The sequence below is a fragment of the Periplaneta americana genome, chromosome 7 (assembly GCF_040183065.1).
Source record: "Periplaneta americana isolate PAMFEO1 chromosome 7, P.americana_PAMFEO1_priV1, whole genome shotgun sequence".
Taxonomy (NCBI): Eukaryota; Metazoa; Arthropoda; class Insecta; order Blattodea; family Blattidae; genus Periplaneta; species Periplaneta americana.
Genome location: NC_091123.1, coordinates 169,418,569 through 169,437,559, shown reverse-complemented (window position 1 = coordinate 169,437,559; position 18,991 = coordinate 169,418,569). Strand labels below are relative to the sequence as shown.

General features: G+C 36.8%; 1 protein-coding gene across 5 annotated transcripts in view; it reads left to right on the top strand.

Moving 5' to 3' along the window:
• Window positions 1–871: 871 nt before the first annotated feature.
• Window positions 872–18,991, top strand: part of Nhe2 (Na[+]/H[+] hydrogen exchanger 2) — a 178,203-nt gene continuing 160,083 nt past the window's right edge. For all 5 annotated transcript variants that reach the window (XM_069831806.1, XM_069831810.1, XM_069831808.1 and 2 more), the window contains exon 1: window positions 872–1,130. In XM_069831806.1, the coding sequence (XP_069687907.1) occupies window positions 875–1,130 (256 nt within the window). In that variant the 5' untranslated portion in view covers window positions 872–874. The remainder of the gene's footprint in view (window positions 1,131–18,991) is intronic.

The window sequence follows — 18,991 nt, the reverse complement described above, 5'->3', positions numbered from 1 at the left end:
TAGACGTCAAATAAATTTTTAATTATATTAATATTTGAGGAGAAAAATTCGCTCCGGCGCCGGGGATCGAACTCGGGTCCTTGGTTCTACGTACCAAGCGCTCTGACCACTGACCTACGCCGAATTCAATCTGCAGCACCGGACCGAACCTTCCTCCTTCAATGTTTCCCTTTTTGGTCTGACTCCAAGTTAGCCATATACGTTGACGTTTTTGTGTTCAAGTCAACTGCCATTATACAAGGGGCGCACTCAGCTGAGTGACTGTTTGGCTGGGATTCCGCAGTAAAGTGCTCAGTACTCTGTACAGAAATAAGCACTGCTAGCTATGAGAATATGTACAAGGGGCGCACTCAGCTGAGTGCTGTTTGGCCGGGATTCCGCAGTAATATTCTGCTTGGTTTGCAGTGAAAGACTGCCCTTGTGTAGAACATTATGAATGAATGAAACGCTTTTACTTAGTTATAGGGGAGAGTCGGGTAGTATCGGACATCGGGTAATATCGGACAGTGAGTTTCTTTCATCTACCACACGATGATAGTACCTGATCGACATGGTTAAGTTTCTGTGATGTCGCATAGAGAAACGTAACCATGTCATTCAGATACTACCATATGGTGGTAGATGAAAGAAACGCACTGTCCGATACTACCCGATGTCCGATACTACCCTACTCTCCCCTACTAAGGCAAGTTTGATGCTATACATAAGTAGAGTCATTTGAAAGACAACCACCGTCAATTTGAACTATTCCCTAAATACACTTAGATTTGACATTCTTCCCCGACTTACCTTATGAGCAGTGATTAATAAAATTATGATTGTGGTTCTAATCTTCAGTTCATAACAAGGAGTTTTGTTTGTTTCAGGTTTTCACATGGCGCCGAAGTTGTCCAAGATCTTCCCCGAGTCGTGCCTGCTGATCACGGTGGGGGTGATTATCGGGGTGTTGCTAACACATACGGGCAACATGCATGTATCACCCCTCACCCCCGACACGTTCTTTCTCTACATGCTTCCCCCAATCATATTGGACGCCGGATACTTTATGCCCAACCGACTGTTCTTCGACCACTTAGGTACCATCCTCCTGTTCGCCGTCATCGGTACCATCTTCAACACACTCACCATCGGTAAGTCCACAGTCTTACTTGGTTACAATTATTGAGTCACATGCAGCTCGAAACATTTATAATATTTTTAGATAGGTTCTTATAGTTAAGGACATAAAAATATACTGTCTAAGCAACCAAGCTTATACAGGGACATCACTTTATTTTTACCAACATTTTTAACATTAACCTGGCTATACTCGGAAACACTGTTACCCCCCTTCCATTACAGGAGTTTGGAGTTGCTAGTGCAATATGTAAACAAATCAATTTACTAGCTATAGGAGGAGAGAAAAGTAGTGTATCCATTTATGTTACACGGAAATATAGTATTACGATTTTCAGTTTGGTCATTACTTTACAGTATTTTATCAAAAAATAGTAGAATAGTAACATTTTTTTTTCACAAACTCAAGTCTTCAGGCGGTTATATACATTATGTAGTGTCTACTTTATTCAGCATATTACTAACCTAATTTATTCCTAAGAATTTTGTGAGCACTTCCGTAAGAAACCCCAATTTCTACAGCTAACTTCTTGACCGACTTATTAGGACCTCGCTGCATCCTTTCTCTAGCATCTTCTACAGCATCTTCTGTCACCTTTGTTGGCCATCTTACACTTTTCTTCCTTTCTGTACACTCTGTTGCTCTAAATTTATCTACCAGATTAATGACATTTCTACGAAAATATTCTGTAATGATATAATCAGGAAATTGTGAAAAAAAAACTGTTGTTCACATTCGGTTATATTGTAATTCCAGTTTCTATCATCGTCCTTCATACCTACAAACAGTAAAACAAAACTCTTGTTTAAATAATGCTGTTAAGTACCGTACCATATTATAGGGTACCGTACTTTCGGTAACTCTAATCTTCACTTGTGCTAAGTCCACACAGATAAATTCAGTTATGCTACACACCATACCTGTGTGAAAATAAACTTCAATAATATAAGCTTTTTCTTCTATAGAAAATGCAACATATATCTGAAACACACTGTAGTCTGTACTGTTTATTTCACTGCTAGCAACAGCGGCCGTAAGTTTGTGTGACTGACGTTAGCAAGGATATTAGTGAAAGGGGTGGGAGTCAAGTACATTTAGAAACGCAGGTACAGTACAAATTGAAGTAAAAATAAAATGATGTCCCTGTATAAATGATACAGTACAATCCACTTAGGAAAGAAGGATTATAGTCTTCTTATGTTTTGTTCTAATTTGTAACGGTAAGGTTGAGAAACTCGGTAAGAAACGTCACAGTATGAACTAATAAACAATAGGATCGCCAAGAGTAAAAAAATAGAAAATATTATTAGTGGATGGTATCAAGGGGAGTCATGAAGACTCAAATGAAAAAAAAAAAGAATGGCACTTTATTTTTTTTTTTTACACTTTATGAAAGTATGGTTAATTTGGTGTTCGGTTTATTAAAATATTCGAATATTTCCTATTTAAGTTATATTTTCAAAATATTAGTGTATTTATGTTTTAGAGAAAAAAATTATCACTTTTCACCAAAGAAAAATTACCTCACGAATTAATTGTCTTAGAAGGATGTGGTTCGGCTTATTTTGTAGTAAAATTAATGCTTCATAAAGCTTGTATTTCAAGATCTTGTTCATCCTGATTTATTAAAAAAAATGTTTGAAGTGAAATAAATCAGAATACAGTATACTAATGAATCATTCAATAACGTTGTTGGTACAGAGTTCCAAAAATGTGTTTGTTGGTATATCAGCGTTGGAACTTGGTGTACTAGATGCTGTACTCACATTTAATGATGGATAAATTGCAACAATACAGGTGTTCAAGGATCGAGGTACTCAAATAGGATATAACACTTCAAAAAACATGGCGAACTTTAACACATTTTGAATACGGAAGGCAGAGATCATAGAAACAAACACAACCAAAGAGACACGATCCAAGAGGAGGGCAGTATTAGGTTAGCAGGATGAAGAAGAAGATGATTACCAATCAGGAGAGTTTTAAAACATTTTTTTTCTGTAATAGGCGAGTTTTTATAGAAGCTTTTACTCTAACGTGTTTTACTTAAAACTACATTTTTAACATAAACGACCCGTTTTCTCAGAAATTACTAGGTCTATCGCCATGAAATTTTTACCATACATTTCTGATAACACTGTGATGATGTGGAATTCCTTTGATTGAGTTTGCTGTAATAGTTTATTAAAAAAAAATAAAATATCTGATTTTGTTTTCGAAAATTTTAGAGATTTTATAAAAGATCATATTTTTTTTCTATCAGATATTTTATCCTGCGGGCTAAAGCAGGGAGATGCACTATCACCTTTACTTTTTAACTTCGCGCTAGAATATGCCATTAGGAAAGTTCAGTATAACAGGCAGGGTTTGGAATTGAACGGGTTACATCAGCTTCTTGTATATGCGGATGACGTGAATATATTAGGAGAAAATACACAAACGATTAGGGAAAACACGGAAATTTTACTTGAAGCAAGTAGAACGATCGGTTTGAAAGTAAATCCCGAAAAGACAAACTATATGATTATGTCTCGTGACCAGAATATTGTACGAAATGGAAATATAAAAATTGGAGATTTATCCTTAGAAGAGGTGGAAAAATGCAAATATCTTGGAGCAACAGTAACAAATATAAATGACACTCGGGAGGAAATTAAACGCAGAATAAATATGGGAAATGCGTGTTATTATTCGGTTGAGAAGCTCTTATCATCCAGTCTGCTGTCCAAAAATCTGAAAGTTAGAATTTATAAAACAGTTATATTACCGGTTCTTCTGTATGGTTGTGAAACTTGGACTCTCACTCTGAGAGAGGAAAATAGGTTCAGGGTGTTTGAGAATAAGGTGCTTAGGAAAATATTTGGGGCTAAGCGGGATGAAGTTACAGGAGAATGGAGAAAGTTACACAACACAGAACTGCACGCATTGTATTCTTCACCTGACATAATTAGGAACATTAAATCCAGACGTTTGAGATGGGCAGGGCATGTAGCACGTATGGGCGAATCCAGAAATGCATATAGAGTGTTAGTTGGGAGACCGGAGGGAAAAAGACCTTTAGGGAGGCCGAGACGTAGATGGGAGGATAATATTAAAATGGATTTGAGGGAGGTGGGGTATGATGATAGAGACTGGATTAATCTTGCACAGGATAGGGACCGCTGGCGGGCTTATGTGAGGGCGGCAATGAACCTTCGGGTTCCTTAAAAGCCATTTGTAAGTAAGTAAGTATCAGAAATTTTATCATCAGAACGAATCAGTGCACTCAGAAGGAATGCATAAACATGCTGTAAAAATATCGCATTTCTATACCTAGTATGTTCTGAGATAACGAGTTATTGATGTAGCTGTTCTAACATTAGTAAGATGCGGCTTGACGACTTCCCTTAAACTTAAATCATAGGAAAGATATGGACTCAGTTGGAGAGTTTCGTCTTTGCGAGTTTTGTGATTTATGAAGAGCAAAGTGTTTCGAGTGGGCAGTGTTTAAACTTCATGAAGGATAGTTCCCACAACGACGGTTTCTTGCACTTTTAACATTGCTGTTACTGTCCAAATTTCAAGAGTAAAATGAAATCGATAATCTGATCATTGACTGTGATTCATTCTAGAAATAGGGTAAACTAGGTAGTTATTGACCAGTATACCGTGATTGACCGGTTCCTTTTTTCAAGTATATTGTGAATAAACCACGATCGTGATTTCACTTTTTGCTGCATATACCTCTAGTAACAACCCTTATTTGTGGTTAGTTGTCGCTGTTCATTCCACTGAGTTAGTGTCTGTTGTCTGAGAGGACTGAAATCGATTGGAAATGCAACTGAACGTAAACAAGTGTAAGTAACTAGAGAAATTGCTAATAATAATGCACGCAATAATTTATTTATTCTGCAAAGGATACATAAATTCTGGTGCTCGTTTTTACACTCACAGTGTGAGAAAAGGTATAAGGTTTCCGTCCACAGAATATTATTTTGTTAAAGTTTTTATATGACATAAAAATGCCCCGTGGTCAATCACTATAAAGTGAATGGCCGCAAACTACAGTGATTGGTCGTTCATAAATTATTTGTTAGAATAATGACCAATTTGCTCCAATTCTATATATGTTATCGGTTAAATGATGGGGATTTTTACAGGACTGATACTATATTATAATGCCTAAGCCAGGTAAAGTGCATTATACAGGGGAAGCTTTACGAAACGCTACAGAACCTGTCCACAGTGGATTTGATTTAAATGAAGCTGCCAAGAAGTTTGGTGTCCTAAAAGCAACCTTAGCGTCCAGAAGCAAATATCCCGTTGAAGGAAAAGTGTTCTTTGGTCCTCGTCCAGTGCTGGGTGAAGCCATTTGTAATAACATCAGAGAAATGACACACACTTGCTTCTGATAAGGCACAAAAGAGAAAAATGGAAGAAGAGGCAAGAGAAGGAAGGAAGCGAATAAGAAATGAAAGAAAAGGCAGCGAGAAGAGTTCTTTTCTTATTTTTTAACTTGGTTATTTAACGACACTGTATCAACTATGAGGTCATTTAGCGTCGATGGGATTGATGGTATCGAGATGGTATTTGGCGAGATGAGGCCGAGGATTCGTCATAGATTACCTGAAATTTGCCTTACGGTTGGGCAAAACCTCGGAAAAACCCAACCAGGTAATCAGCCCAAGCTGGAATTGAACCCGCGCCCGAACGAAACTTCGGATCGGCAGGCAAACACCTTTGCCGACAGAGCTACGCCGGTGGCGAATAGTTCTTAATGAGAAAGATCAGAAGAAGAGAAACGAAACAGACAAGAAAAAAGTGAAAATTGTGAAAATGTGTTGTTCAATCACTAATAAATGAGTATTCAATAACTGTGCAGTAGACGGTCAATCACTAATAAGCGTGTGGTCAATAACTGTGCAGTAGACGGTCAATAACTGTAAAAGTGGACTTATTGTGTTTATTTAATTTATCTTTGCATTAAAATTTTATTTTTTTCTTTTGTTTATTGATTTTGATTTGTTTCTGAATTTTCACTTGACCCAATGCCTTTAAAATTCTCTCAATAAGTTACCACTGTTTTCCGCTATTTCATTGTTTTATTATTCATTAGCTTAAGTGGTCAATCACTATACAGTTTACCCTATGATCCATTACTTTGAGTTTAATGTTTGGAATAGAAAAAAAAAATACCGTGTACGAAAATGTTTGCTCCGATTTCAAAATACTTTAATTTATCTCTGTAACTACGTATTAAAGCTACAGCAACGCAATTAGTACAAATAAATACGTAATCTCTCCAAGTTTTGTTTTGATATCTCAGGCATATGAGAACTTCTGGTCACACGAAATATATCTAGATATTCCAATTCTTACCACAGAACGCAACATGACACCATCTATGGAGCTGCTCTGGTGAAGATAATGTAAAGTGAATAAAACTATATTTGAGGGCCGTTTTTTCCAAAACTAGCTTTCTTCTAAAAATTTACAAAATGGGTTGTAGGCTATATTACATCGCCTATTTGAAATAACCCTCCTTTCTCCTATGCAGTTAGTTTTTGCGTAACTTTCCGTGTTGCACTGTGATTATGTGGCAAAATTTAGTAGTTTGTGCAAAACTGCTTTCCATATACTTTTTTTGTTTTGATATACCTGAAACAAAGTGCAGTGAACCGTAAGTTATGTCGTTATTTCAGGGAATTATTCTTTGAGATATTTCAAACAAAAAAGTTTAATAAACGTTTTGCTGTTTTTGCTTCCATTTCAAGATAAAAATTGTTATTATATTAAACATTTCGCAGCGTGTTTTAGGAGAGCCATTGTTTTAATTCCCAATATGCGCAGTCATTTTAAGAGAGCAGAGTATTACGATAATAAATGATTGAAGAATTTTAGTTTTGTCCTTCAAATGTTAAAAAATTTGATCCGAACAAATGTAACTTTTCGTTCTGCAAAGGAATTGGTGGAAGTTTTGTTGAGGACTTACAAATTAATGAGATGAAATATCTCTCTTAAAAGTCACTTTCTCCATTCACATCTGGATTTAATTATATCAAACTTGGGTGCAGTCAGTGATGAACATGGGGAAAGGTTCCACCAGACATATTCTTAAGGGTACAAAGGAAATAAATACACAACATGCATGCTAATTACTGCAGGCAACTTTTCACAGATTCTTTGCAGCCATTTTATTGGCGTAAGTCATGCAGAAAGTTTAAAAAACGTGAGAATATTTATATCTCTTAAGCTTATATTGCGCCCGTAATACTAAATTATCATTCTTAGACAATTTATATGGGAATTTTGGATTATGTACATCTTGGTTTAGATTGTTGGATTAATTTCTGCAGTATTATTGCAAAAAAGTTTCTCGAAACGAAGTAGGTAGTCATAAACAACAACGTGTAAATTGTTGCGAAAAATTCTACATGGCTTCACAGAAAAACTGTTAAGTGCTGAAGGAAAACTGACTGAAATTTTGAAATCAGCGCATTCCAATTACGTATCTATGATCACCAATTTTTCTGTGAGTGGTAAAATTTAAAAATTAGTTATAATGTGTTATTGGCCGAAAGAGGAAAGTAAACATTGTCCTTTACGTATCCCCACAGAAAGAAATCACAGGGGGTAGGCCAGGTGAGTATGAAGGCCACATCGTCAAATTTTTATCTTCGGCGGTGAAACTTTGAGGGAGATGCTCATTGAGGTACCCAAGCACAGGACGGTAGAAGTGAGGTGGTGCAACATCTTACTGAAAAAATTAACACGTATTCCTTGTCCTGCAATAACAGCAGAACGATGCGGTGCGAAATTCAGGACACTAAAAGCACTCTGAGGTTTCGATAGCGCCATGCTATACCAATGAGATTTTCCAATATTAGCGAGTGCATACGCTTATGTTAGCCGCATGCTTAAAAAGTAGGATATTGTGAATTTTATTTCAACTCAACAATAGGATTTTATTCTTCCAACAATAATTCCTTTCTACAATTCACCTTAAACGCTCTCGTCAACAATTGGATTTTCACTCAACACAGTATTCGTTATAGCACTCCACCGACGACAATGACAATTTACTTGGACTAGTACGAACAACAATGAACTGTTAATCTTAACTAATATTTACAAAGCACTATTTACAAATCAGAACTATCAGTTCTCAGTTCACAGTTCTTCTAGCTCAGTCACTCGAGGTCACAGTATCTCGAACCACAGACCTTCAGAGACAGTTCACTGTACTCGAACTCAAGTCCCTCCAACTGCGGTCCACTGCACTCGAACTCAGGTCCCTCCAACTGCGGTCCACTGCACTCGAACTCAGGCCTTCGGATGTTGATACAGTTGCGGACGCACACTCGAGTCGAACTCCGGTACACAAGACTGGCTTGCTTGCTCTGGCTTTCTCACTGACTGGCTGACTAATCAACTGAAAACTCTCTCTCGTTCCTTCGCGTCCGTAATTTATAACCACAGCGACGTAGCCTCGAAAGTTCCACGCGTCTCTAGAGATGGCACTCCAGAAAAATCCAGAGCCCTCTCCTCTCTACCAGCACCAGATGCGCGAGCACTCTCTCTCCACTCTCTCGCCGCGTAGGCCCTTTCCCCTTCTCTCCGCCGCGCGCCGTCCTCGCGCGATCTGCTTTCTTGCGGGACGCTGGTCGTGAGTTCGAATCTCACGTCGCTGTCACAATATATTAGCTGTCTGTAGAGACTAACTGCGTTCCTCCAGCTTACAAACATTCTGAAATAAACATTTTAAATTCGGAGCAATCGTTTTGGGACACGTTGTACTTTCTTAAGGTTTTTGTTCAGTAAACTGTGATGTGGCGCTTTTAGAAGTTTTGCAGTTTATATAGCTTCCGCTCTGTATACTACTGAAGCGTACATTGAGTCTGTAAGGCAAGTTTACGAAGTTCTGTTGTACTACTGGGGAAATGGTTCATGATAGAATTCCCTGTCTCAAGGATTCCAGTCCTATTGATTCTGTTGCTTGATATTCTGTCAACAGCTAAGGCACAGCACGAACTTGGTGTCTGAGGACGTTGTATCTTCTTCTTAGTAACCGACTCCAGTTTATTGTGCATATTAGTAGCTTTATTGATTGATTATTCGATTGTTTGATGAATTGACTTACATGAGTGAGCTATGACGATCTAGTGCGTAAGGGGACTGGGTAGTCTGAGCTTTTGGCTGCTGTATAAGTAGAAATTTTGCTATTACTCTTCAACATTTGAATATATCAGTTTACAATTTTTACAGCATACATCACAATATTTGCAGGTACATTTCGGTTTCTAGATTATCTATCTATCTATCTATCTATCTATCTATCTATCTATCTATCTATCTATCTATCTATCTATCTATCTATCTATCTATCTGTCTGTCTGTCTGTCTGTCTGTCTGTCTGTCTGTCTGTCTGTCTGTCTGTCTGTCTATCTATCTATCTATCTATCTATCTATCTATCTATCTATCTATCTATCTATCTATCTATCTATCTATCTATCCATCCATCTCTCTGTCTAATCTATCTATCTATCTATCTATCTATCTATCTATCTATCTATCTATCTATCTATCTATCTATCTATCTATCTATCTATCTATCTATCTATGTCTGTCTGGCTGTCTATCTCATTTGGTTGATTTTATAAAAATGTTTAAACCTTGAAAAAAATTAATTAAACTTAAGCTAAAAGCATGGGTATTCTAGGAACATTTTTCTCAGAAACTACTTGGGCTAGAAGGAAGCAAGTGCAAGGGTATGTATGGTCACCTGCACACATTATAGATACACAGCGAGACTTAGCACAGTCGACCAGTATGGCTGGGGATATGCCTAGCTTGGTGGATGCTAGTACAGTGGATCAGAGAATGGTTTAAGGCAGCGGTCATCAGAACACTGCACTTTCGGGCTAGCGTCTCTTACCCGCAGGTCTCTTACAGCACCAGCGTGCATTCGTGGCTGCTAGCGAATATGCTTCCTCCCTCCTGGACGAGAGTGCATTTCGCCATGCACTGCTTACCAGTAACCCATTTCAGCGAGTGCTGACGACCACTGGTTTAAGGGATCTGGATAGTCTGCGTGTGGCTGTTGTGTATAAGTGAAGAGATTTTGCTATTACTCTTCAACTTTTGAATCTATCAATTTACAATTTTTGTAGCATACATACAATATCTGCAGTTATATTTTGGTTTTTAGGTTATCTTTCTACGTACTTCATATACTTCATTTTATAAAAATGTTTAACCTAAAAAATATTAATTAATTATTATTTAAGTTAACAAAATTATGTATTCTAGGAACGTTTTCCCCAGAAACCCTTTGCACTACAGGTTCCTAAAAATTCAAGCATATTTCCAATATAGTTAACTATATTTACCGCTATTTGAATCGCATTATAAATATTCGTTCAGTATGAAAACAAATATTTTCCATTCTGAATAAAATTATTTTAGTCCAAACCTGTGGAGTAACGATTAGCGCGTCTGGCCGCGAAACCAGGTGGCCCGGGTTCGATTCCCGGTCGGGGCAAGTTACCTTGTTGAGGTTTTTTCCGGGGTTTTCCCTCAACCCAATACGAGTAAATGCGGACCCCGGACTCATTTCACCGCCATTATCACTTTCATCTCATTCAGACGCTAAATAACCTAAGATGTTGATAAAGCGTCGTAAAATAACCTACTAAAATAAATAAAATTATTTTAAAGTTTTCATATTTTTTCCTACTTTTCTGGCTGTAAATTCCATAATAATTTTGATAACCATGTGAAAGTAGCAGTGCTTCTTTACTAACAATTTATTATCCCTCAAATCCCATGTTGATTACTGGGGTAAGATTATGTTGAATATGTACACTCTCGTATCTGACTGTTAACATAAACCTACATGACAGATTTTATAGAATTTAACTATCTTAGAACTGACTGGCAATAAAGGTAACTTACTCACCGGGTAACAGTTACATATATTTTTCTTCTTCTAATACGTATAAAAATTATAAATCACCCTTTCACTTCATACTCCTACACTGCGACCCATACCAAACAACTGAAGATCTGTTCTGGACTCTTGCTGTCATCCAGAGGATACTTATATCGCTTGTAGTATGTGTCATAGAACTGACATTATCTATTAGGGGCTGATTAAAATAATATTTAGAGCATTAAAGAAACAATTCAATGACTGCCTTTTGTAATAAACTAATAAATGACAGGTGTATGCTAACATTTAATCCTGTCAAATATTGTGTTTCACTCTTTTAATTGCTAAATGACAAAAATGCTTTTGAAGATGTAGTCAGAGACACGTTACAGAACTGACATACATTTCGACACTTAGGGCCGTATTCATAGACTTTTTAGCGCGTGTTTCCGGTGGATGATCAGCGTTTTTCGTATTCATAAACCAGTGTTAGCGATAGGATATGATTTGAATTCTGTACAAGTAACCAGTGGATAGCCGGGGCTAGCTTAGTACGCTCGTAGCGCGTGCTGCGAAATATCTATGAATACCACCCTAAGAGTTCTGCTCAGGCATAATATGGTTTAATTATAATTGTCCAAATAATAATTAAATTACAACATGGTGGATGTCATTGTTTTAGTAGGTAAAATTCTCTAATTTCCTGTCTGTTGCATAATCAAGTTCAAGGACATGTTTTGGCCAATTTCGTGATTTCTAGCCATAACCATTAAACCACAGGAAATACTGAAAAAATTCAGTATTGATTAAATTGTGAAAATGAGTATTCTACTAAATGAAAAGGAAATATGGAACGTTTCATTATACTGGGAGTGGAACCGTTTGAGATACGAACCGTATGGGGAATGCACACACTCCAATTTTATTCTTATTACAGCTCTCCGCAGTAGATGTTCTCATATTCAGCTTCCCACACAGACGCTTTCCTCCTCTGGTGGGAATTGCTACTTTTATTAAACGACTTTCATATTTTTGAATATGAGAACTAATCCTATTTCTAGGTCATAAAAGGAAAGAATTTAACTTGTCAACACTTGCCTGTTTGAAACAGTTTGTGCTTGCTTTCGTAGATATGAGAATTTTTTATTTAATATGTTAATTCTCAGACCAACTTTAAATTAATGTGTAAGCCTTTTGTCAGTACTATAAGTGGTGCAAAGGAACGGTGAACACAAGTGAATTGTCACATAAAATCCAACGACTGTGATGTAAACAGAATTAACCAAGTTTCTTGAATGTAATTTCTCAGCACAGTTCTAATTTAATAGCTCGTTGACGCAAAAAGACCAAATTAAATCACTTGAAATATGACACAATGCTCTTGAGAATGCTGGAGCATTAGTTTATGGCATCTGAGAACGATTATAGGTTCAAGTCCGATCTATGTGGTATTCATTGTGAACAATGTTTATCGATTTTTCATTACCATAATTATCACTGTTATATAGAATGTTTCCGACGTGGCGTTACAAACTTTCAGGGATGATGGCAAAGGGCACATGTATCAATTTGAGATAAGGAACCATGGTCCGGAAATGACTGAGTTGAAAGTTATAAGCAAAAATAGTTGTGTGGAAATGGAATCGTAATTTGGCACCACGTGCCCTCCTTCCCTTAACCTTTGGAACAGTCGTGGAAAGATAGTATGGGCCGGATGTATCCTGCGTGGGTACTTTGCCCGTTACAATCTGTAAGCTTATCTACTGTTCCCATTGGCTCATCCGTATTCGAAAATCAGGTCTGCTTATTCCGCTCTCGTGTACTCCTCCATTTCACTAGGACTGATCGACTGGGCACTGCAACTTGTACACATACACTGATGTCTACAGACGTGCATATCAGGACCGACCATGCCCGTTACACATTACGCCATCTGCATTGCTTTAATGTAGTTTCCTGTCCCCATCACTCAGACAGAGCATTGAATGGAATACTGTAAGTAGACAACGTAAACGTCAAATACAGTATGTGTAAGATAAAAACACTTAAATAAGGTGTACAGAGGAATACAATTATTTCATTTCCACACAACTATTATTGTTTTTTTATTAGTTGTGTTTATTATTAATTGTCATTATTGAGTGTAATTAGTTACCACTGCCACCGGGTATATACCCATTTGCAGTGTGAATAAATACATACATACAACTAGTTTTGCTTGTAACTTTCGACTCAGTCATTTCCGGACCAGGTTTCCTCATCTCCAATTGATACATGTGCCCTTCCCCATCATCCCTGAAAGTTTGCAACACTCAGTAGACTGTTCAGTAGAGACGGACACAATATGAAGAAAATGTTGACAAGATATGAAATTTATTTTGAAAAAATATGAAAATATGGAATAAATATTTCGTAAATGTTTTGAAGCAGATTTCCATCATTATTTACAAAATAATCATTTAGAGATACATAATGTTATGTATATTTAATATGCTATCAAATAAAATACAACGAATATGCATAATTAAACAATATCCTAGCATGGTCGAACCCTTACTTGAAGGCACGAAGAAAGCAGGCAATTTTTTTTACACTTAAGGGGCAACACAGATGACATTTTTGACATTTTGGTCAAAAATTCCGATTTTGTGATTTTTACATAAAATACTTTACAGTTTGAAGAATAACTCTTCAAAATTTCAATTTGTCTATGGCACCTGGAACAATTGAGTATAGAGTAAAAACATGATAAGTCACATTTTATTGTTTTTACAGGAGAGCAAGTTTCAAGACCCATTATATTCTATTGTCTTTGGGTTATCATTCCTCAAATTTCTTTGGAGTAATGAGGTTATTATTCTGTACAGTTAAACTACGCAAATCTACACTATCTGAGCTATGACATGACATCTAAAACAGAAAATCGATAATTTTAGACTTGTCAAATTTTTTTTCCTCGTGCTCTTCAATTGTTTTCGTCGTCATTTTTAAAAGCCTGCATCAAGTAAACATGACAGGCCAGCTACGCCCAGACATTTAAATCTGTTATCAACTTCTGAAACAGGCCTATCGCCTCTGTTTGGAATACACAATGTTGGTGTTACATCTGCTGTCAAGTTATCATAGTCAACTTGTAATAGTTCGTCATATTTTCCAAATAGATGTCACTTATTTTCGATAGGCAGAGAGGTCCTTCAGATGAACTCATTCCTGTGTCTCAAAAGTCTTAAGATGAACAAAAAAATATTCCAGCAAGCTGATAAAAGTCAGAGAATTTGATAAAGTTATGCTTACAGCTCGACCAAGTTAAGTCTGCGAGCCAAGAGGGGAAGTTGGAGGCAGTTCTGTAGTGAAAGGAGGCGGTAACGAGAGGAGACCAGTACAGTCTCATATGACAGCAAAGTTTCCCTACTACGCTTCAGTTCATAGAGCAGTAACAATTTAAGACGCTTTGAAATAGACTGTACTTCTACTTCTGCTTGACAGTGAGGTTTGGCGTTCTGATTGGCAAGCGTGGAGAAAGTTGCATGAGGGGGGAGACAGCGTAACTGTTGCCTTTATCTGAAGACAAGGACAAAAAATGCGTGCGCTCCGTAGTGTATTTTAAACGATGTGCACACGTTGAAATCTGAGCGTCAAGTGACCTATGTGGCAACTGTGTTTTGCCTCTACATTCCATCCCGATATCCCCACTCGCAGACTTGACTTGGGCAAGCTGTAGTTAAAATACCGTTTGGTTCCGCGGACTCCCAGCGGTCCGAGAACCACAGCTTGGAAACTACTATTTTAGCATATTTAATTTTTTAGTCAGTCAACTGTTATTCTTGCCTTATTTATTTTCAAATATATCTGATCAACAGACTATCAAATTAACAAATAAAGCCCGTTATACGTATAAATTGCATATAATAATTTATGTTTTAATATGAAACTTCTAATAAAATAATTACGTAATACTTATACCTAGTAATTATTGTTCTATGTAGTTCAAAGAACGCGCGAGAAACCCAGAAAGTGCGGAAGACGGGAAATCGCAATGAAATAAGCTGAAATAGTGAGATTCTGGGAAATTCAGAAAGGTTGGCAACTTTACTGTAACACAGGGGCTTCATATCTAGCCTACAGTGTGAACAGAAAGCAAATAAAAACCTGGAAAAGTGGCTTAAATTTGCGGATCGTTAACTAAATTGCATCCCGTTTGAGTCAAAAGTGAAATTCATGATCGCGTAAGATAACATTAGATAGCCTAAGACTTCTCGGGGCCTGCTTAGTGCGCTCATTCACCATGAGAAATATAAATAAGAACAGAATCGAAGTCGTAATATCACTACAGGGTGAACGGGGCATAACTGCATTAATTTTAAGAATAGAATCTTTAGGTTGTACTGTAAGTAACCAAAAATTCAAATGTCATTTTGGTATTTGAATAACTGTTTAACCGAAAAAAAATTGTCTGAAGTTTTAATCTCATTTATGGTAAAACTATTGGTTACTGAGACGTGTGAGTGGAAAGATATCAACAAGAAGAACAAGCCGAAAAAATACCTTAGTCATTTCTTTGAAATATGCTTTATTTGTATAATAACGCACGAAATGAACTTATTAAAAACGCATTTGCATTGTGATGGAACCTTCAGGGAAATCTGGCATCGCTATCCTTAAGGATTGCTCGCAAATTGTACACTGCCTATCTGCGGTCTTAAGTTGTACCTCATCAGTAGCAAATTTTATGCCAGTCTTTTCGTAGAATTCTAAAGGTGAAGTCAATTAATGATAACGCAAAATTTACTAATCGTGTGCACATGGAGTGAGCAGACATAATGCCCATCGTAGAATTCCAATGCACAAAAATGTTCAGACCACGTTGTCCTGCACTATATCGTCCAATCCAAAAGGTCCTTCGCAGGAAACATCCACAAGATAACTAGTCCATACCAAAATGTCCACATGGTCAAAATGTCCATGTAGTAATGAAATTCCAGTATGATACTGTGACCAAAGAAACATGATTATGTATGGGGTAGATAAGTGCAAGGGAGACGAAGAGTTGTTTCCATCTACATATATATTTCCATATATATAACAGATTATATTTCCATTTCGTACAATATTCTGGTCATGCGACATAATCATATACTTTGTCGTTTCGGGATTTACCACCAAACCTATCGCTTTATTTGCTTCAAGTAAAATTTCCGTGTTTTCCCTAATCGTGTGTGTATTTTCTCCTAACATATTCACGTCATCCGCATAGACAAAAAGCTGATGTAACCCGTTCAATTCCAAACCCTCTCTGTTATCCTGAACTTTCCTAATGGCATATTCTAGAGCGAAGTTAAAAAGTAAAGGTGATAGTGCATCTCCTTGCTTTAGCCCGCAGTGAATTGGAAAAGCATCAGATAGAAACTGGCCTATACGGACTCTGCTGTAAGTTTCATTGAGACACATTTTAATTAATCGAACAAGTTTCTTGGGAATACCAAAGACACATATAGACTAGTGTAATATTTGTTTAGTTTTTGGAGGTGTCTGTCCAGAGTGCACAAATACAGAGGTGTGAAAATTATTAGAATAATCTTAATTTTAAAGGTTTTTTAATAGTTCCTTCACAAATATTAATTGAATTGATGAATATTGGTATATAATATTACTATACTGATGTAGGACATATTTACTACTAACAATGCCGGAAAGCATTGTTGTACATTGGTATTTTTCTTATTTTACAATTGTTATGGGAATTCAGAAATTATTACATTATGTTGGCGGAATTGGAAACATCAAAAATTAATTAAGAAATGCTTTAAACAAATTGTTATTTGCGTTTACATTGTTGTGAAGGTTCAAATGAACGTATACATCTGTTTTGTGCATATAATTTTTTATGTTTCCAATTTCGCCAACATAATATAATAATTTCTGAATTCCCATAACAATTGTAAAATAAGAAAAATACCAATGTAAAACATTGCTTTCCGCCATTGTTAGTAGTAAATATATCCTACATCAGTATAGTAATATATACCAATATTCATCAAGTCAATGAATATTTGTGAAGGAACTATTTAAAAACCTTTAAAATTAAGATTATTCTAATAATTTTCACACCTCTGTACTCGGGCGTGCATGTTTACTCTTATGTCCTACCCATTCCACTGCGACAGAGATAACAACCGATCTTGCAGCGGTGAGAACTCGCTCTCCAGATCGCATTGAGAAAATCCATCTGCCAAAATCCCTGGCGCGACCTATACTCCTAGATTTCCATCAGAGGAATGGAATGTTTATAAATCAACTCTCCATGTCCACTATCAGATGAACAACATAGTTGAAGGGTTTCATTCGAGGTCCAGAGGATAATATCTGCCCACCATGTTAGTATTTGTCGATTTATCGACCACGTGAGGTAGGAACAAAATGAAACAGAACAACAGTTACTGTAAATACAGGCTGGTCATGTGAATTGTAGACAATAAATAAAAAACAAATCAACGAAGAGTGCTGCAAATAATACGATCTTATCAGCAATATAAGGACAAGGACAATGTGAACCTTTAACTCAGAGTCACCTAAAATTTAAACATTACGATTTCTCTTGAGCAGGAATGACGTAATTTTCTTAACTTGATGAAATCGTGTAATTCTGTAACTCCTCACGTACTGGATAATGTACTGTAATTTTCTTAATGTTTACAAATTGTGTAAATTTTGTTACTCCTCACTTACTTACACTATTTAGTAACCATTTTCATTAATAAATTTGTGCCATGACTGCTATTAAAATAATTTAATTTTCTACTGGGTGTTCATTTCAAAGTGTGTCATGACGTCACTGTTGTTGGGTCACCGATTTGAAGCGAGTTTCAGCTTATATGTTAGAGAAGTTGCCTATTATTTAAAGCGTTCTTCAATCTGAACTTGAGAACGTGTACGGTATAACTTGAATGTCGTAGCAACAGATGGCGGTCTGTACGGTCTGTGTGCTACCATAACCTCTTTCGAACTGTGTTTTGCTCCGGCAAGTCGTACGCAGGGTATTTGTTATCATCGGTTGCGTACGGTAACATTCCACAACACAAATCAAATGCTCCGTGTCCATGTTGACCGTCGAAGTTAATGTCAACAAATACGTAAGTAATCGTCTTAACCCTCTCCCTATATCCCGACAGTACGTATTTCCAAACAGTTCACATTGCTGCCACTACCGGCGTTACCGTACGTATCGGTATGTACTCTTCAGAATGAACGCCGTACTTGCTAGACAACTTCTCTGCCTCATAGGTTATACACCTCTGCGGAAGTGTAGGAAGATTGAATTCTCTAGACTCATCGGCTGGCCACATGACGGCATACAGCGAGCCATGACACACTTTGAACTGAACACCCAGTATTAATTTAATGTTAATATCTAATTGGTTCAACAGATAGACATTGATGCACATTATTGCGTGGACATTTTGGCTTAAGAAAAATGGACATTTTTAGTGTGGACATTCTTGTCTTTGGACCTATATTTAGTGTGGACATTTTTGTCATTGGACCTATTTTTAGTGTGGACATTTTTGTCTTTGGACTTATTTTTAGTGTGGACATTTTTGTCTTTGGACTTATTTTTAGTGTGGACATTTTTGTCTTTGGACCTATTTTTAGTGTGGACATTTTTGTCTTTGGATCTATTTTTAGTGTGGGCATTTTTGTCTTTGGACCTATTTTTAGTGTGGACATTTTTGTCATTGTACCTAATATCAACTGGACATTCATGTAATGGACATTCTACGTTGGACATTATGATCTGCAAGCGCACATAGATATGTTTTTAATTTATGGGGAATCAAGATAGAATTCCCATGAATGAGTAATGCTGTATCAGATGAGATTTCCTAACAGAAGAGTGCTAAATTCGAGAAAGTTTGTTGCTCTGACACAACAAGTATTAGAGACTGGATGTGTGATTCCAGCCTGT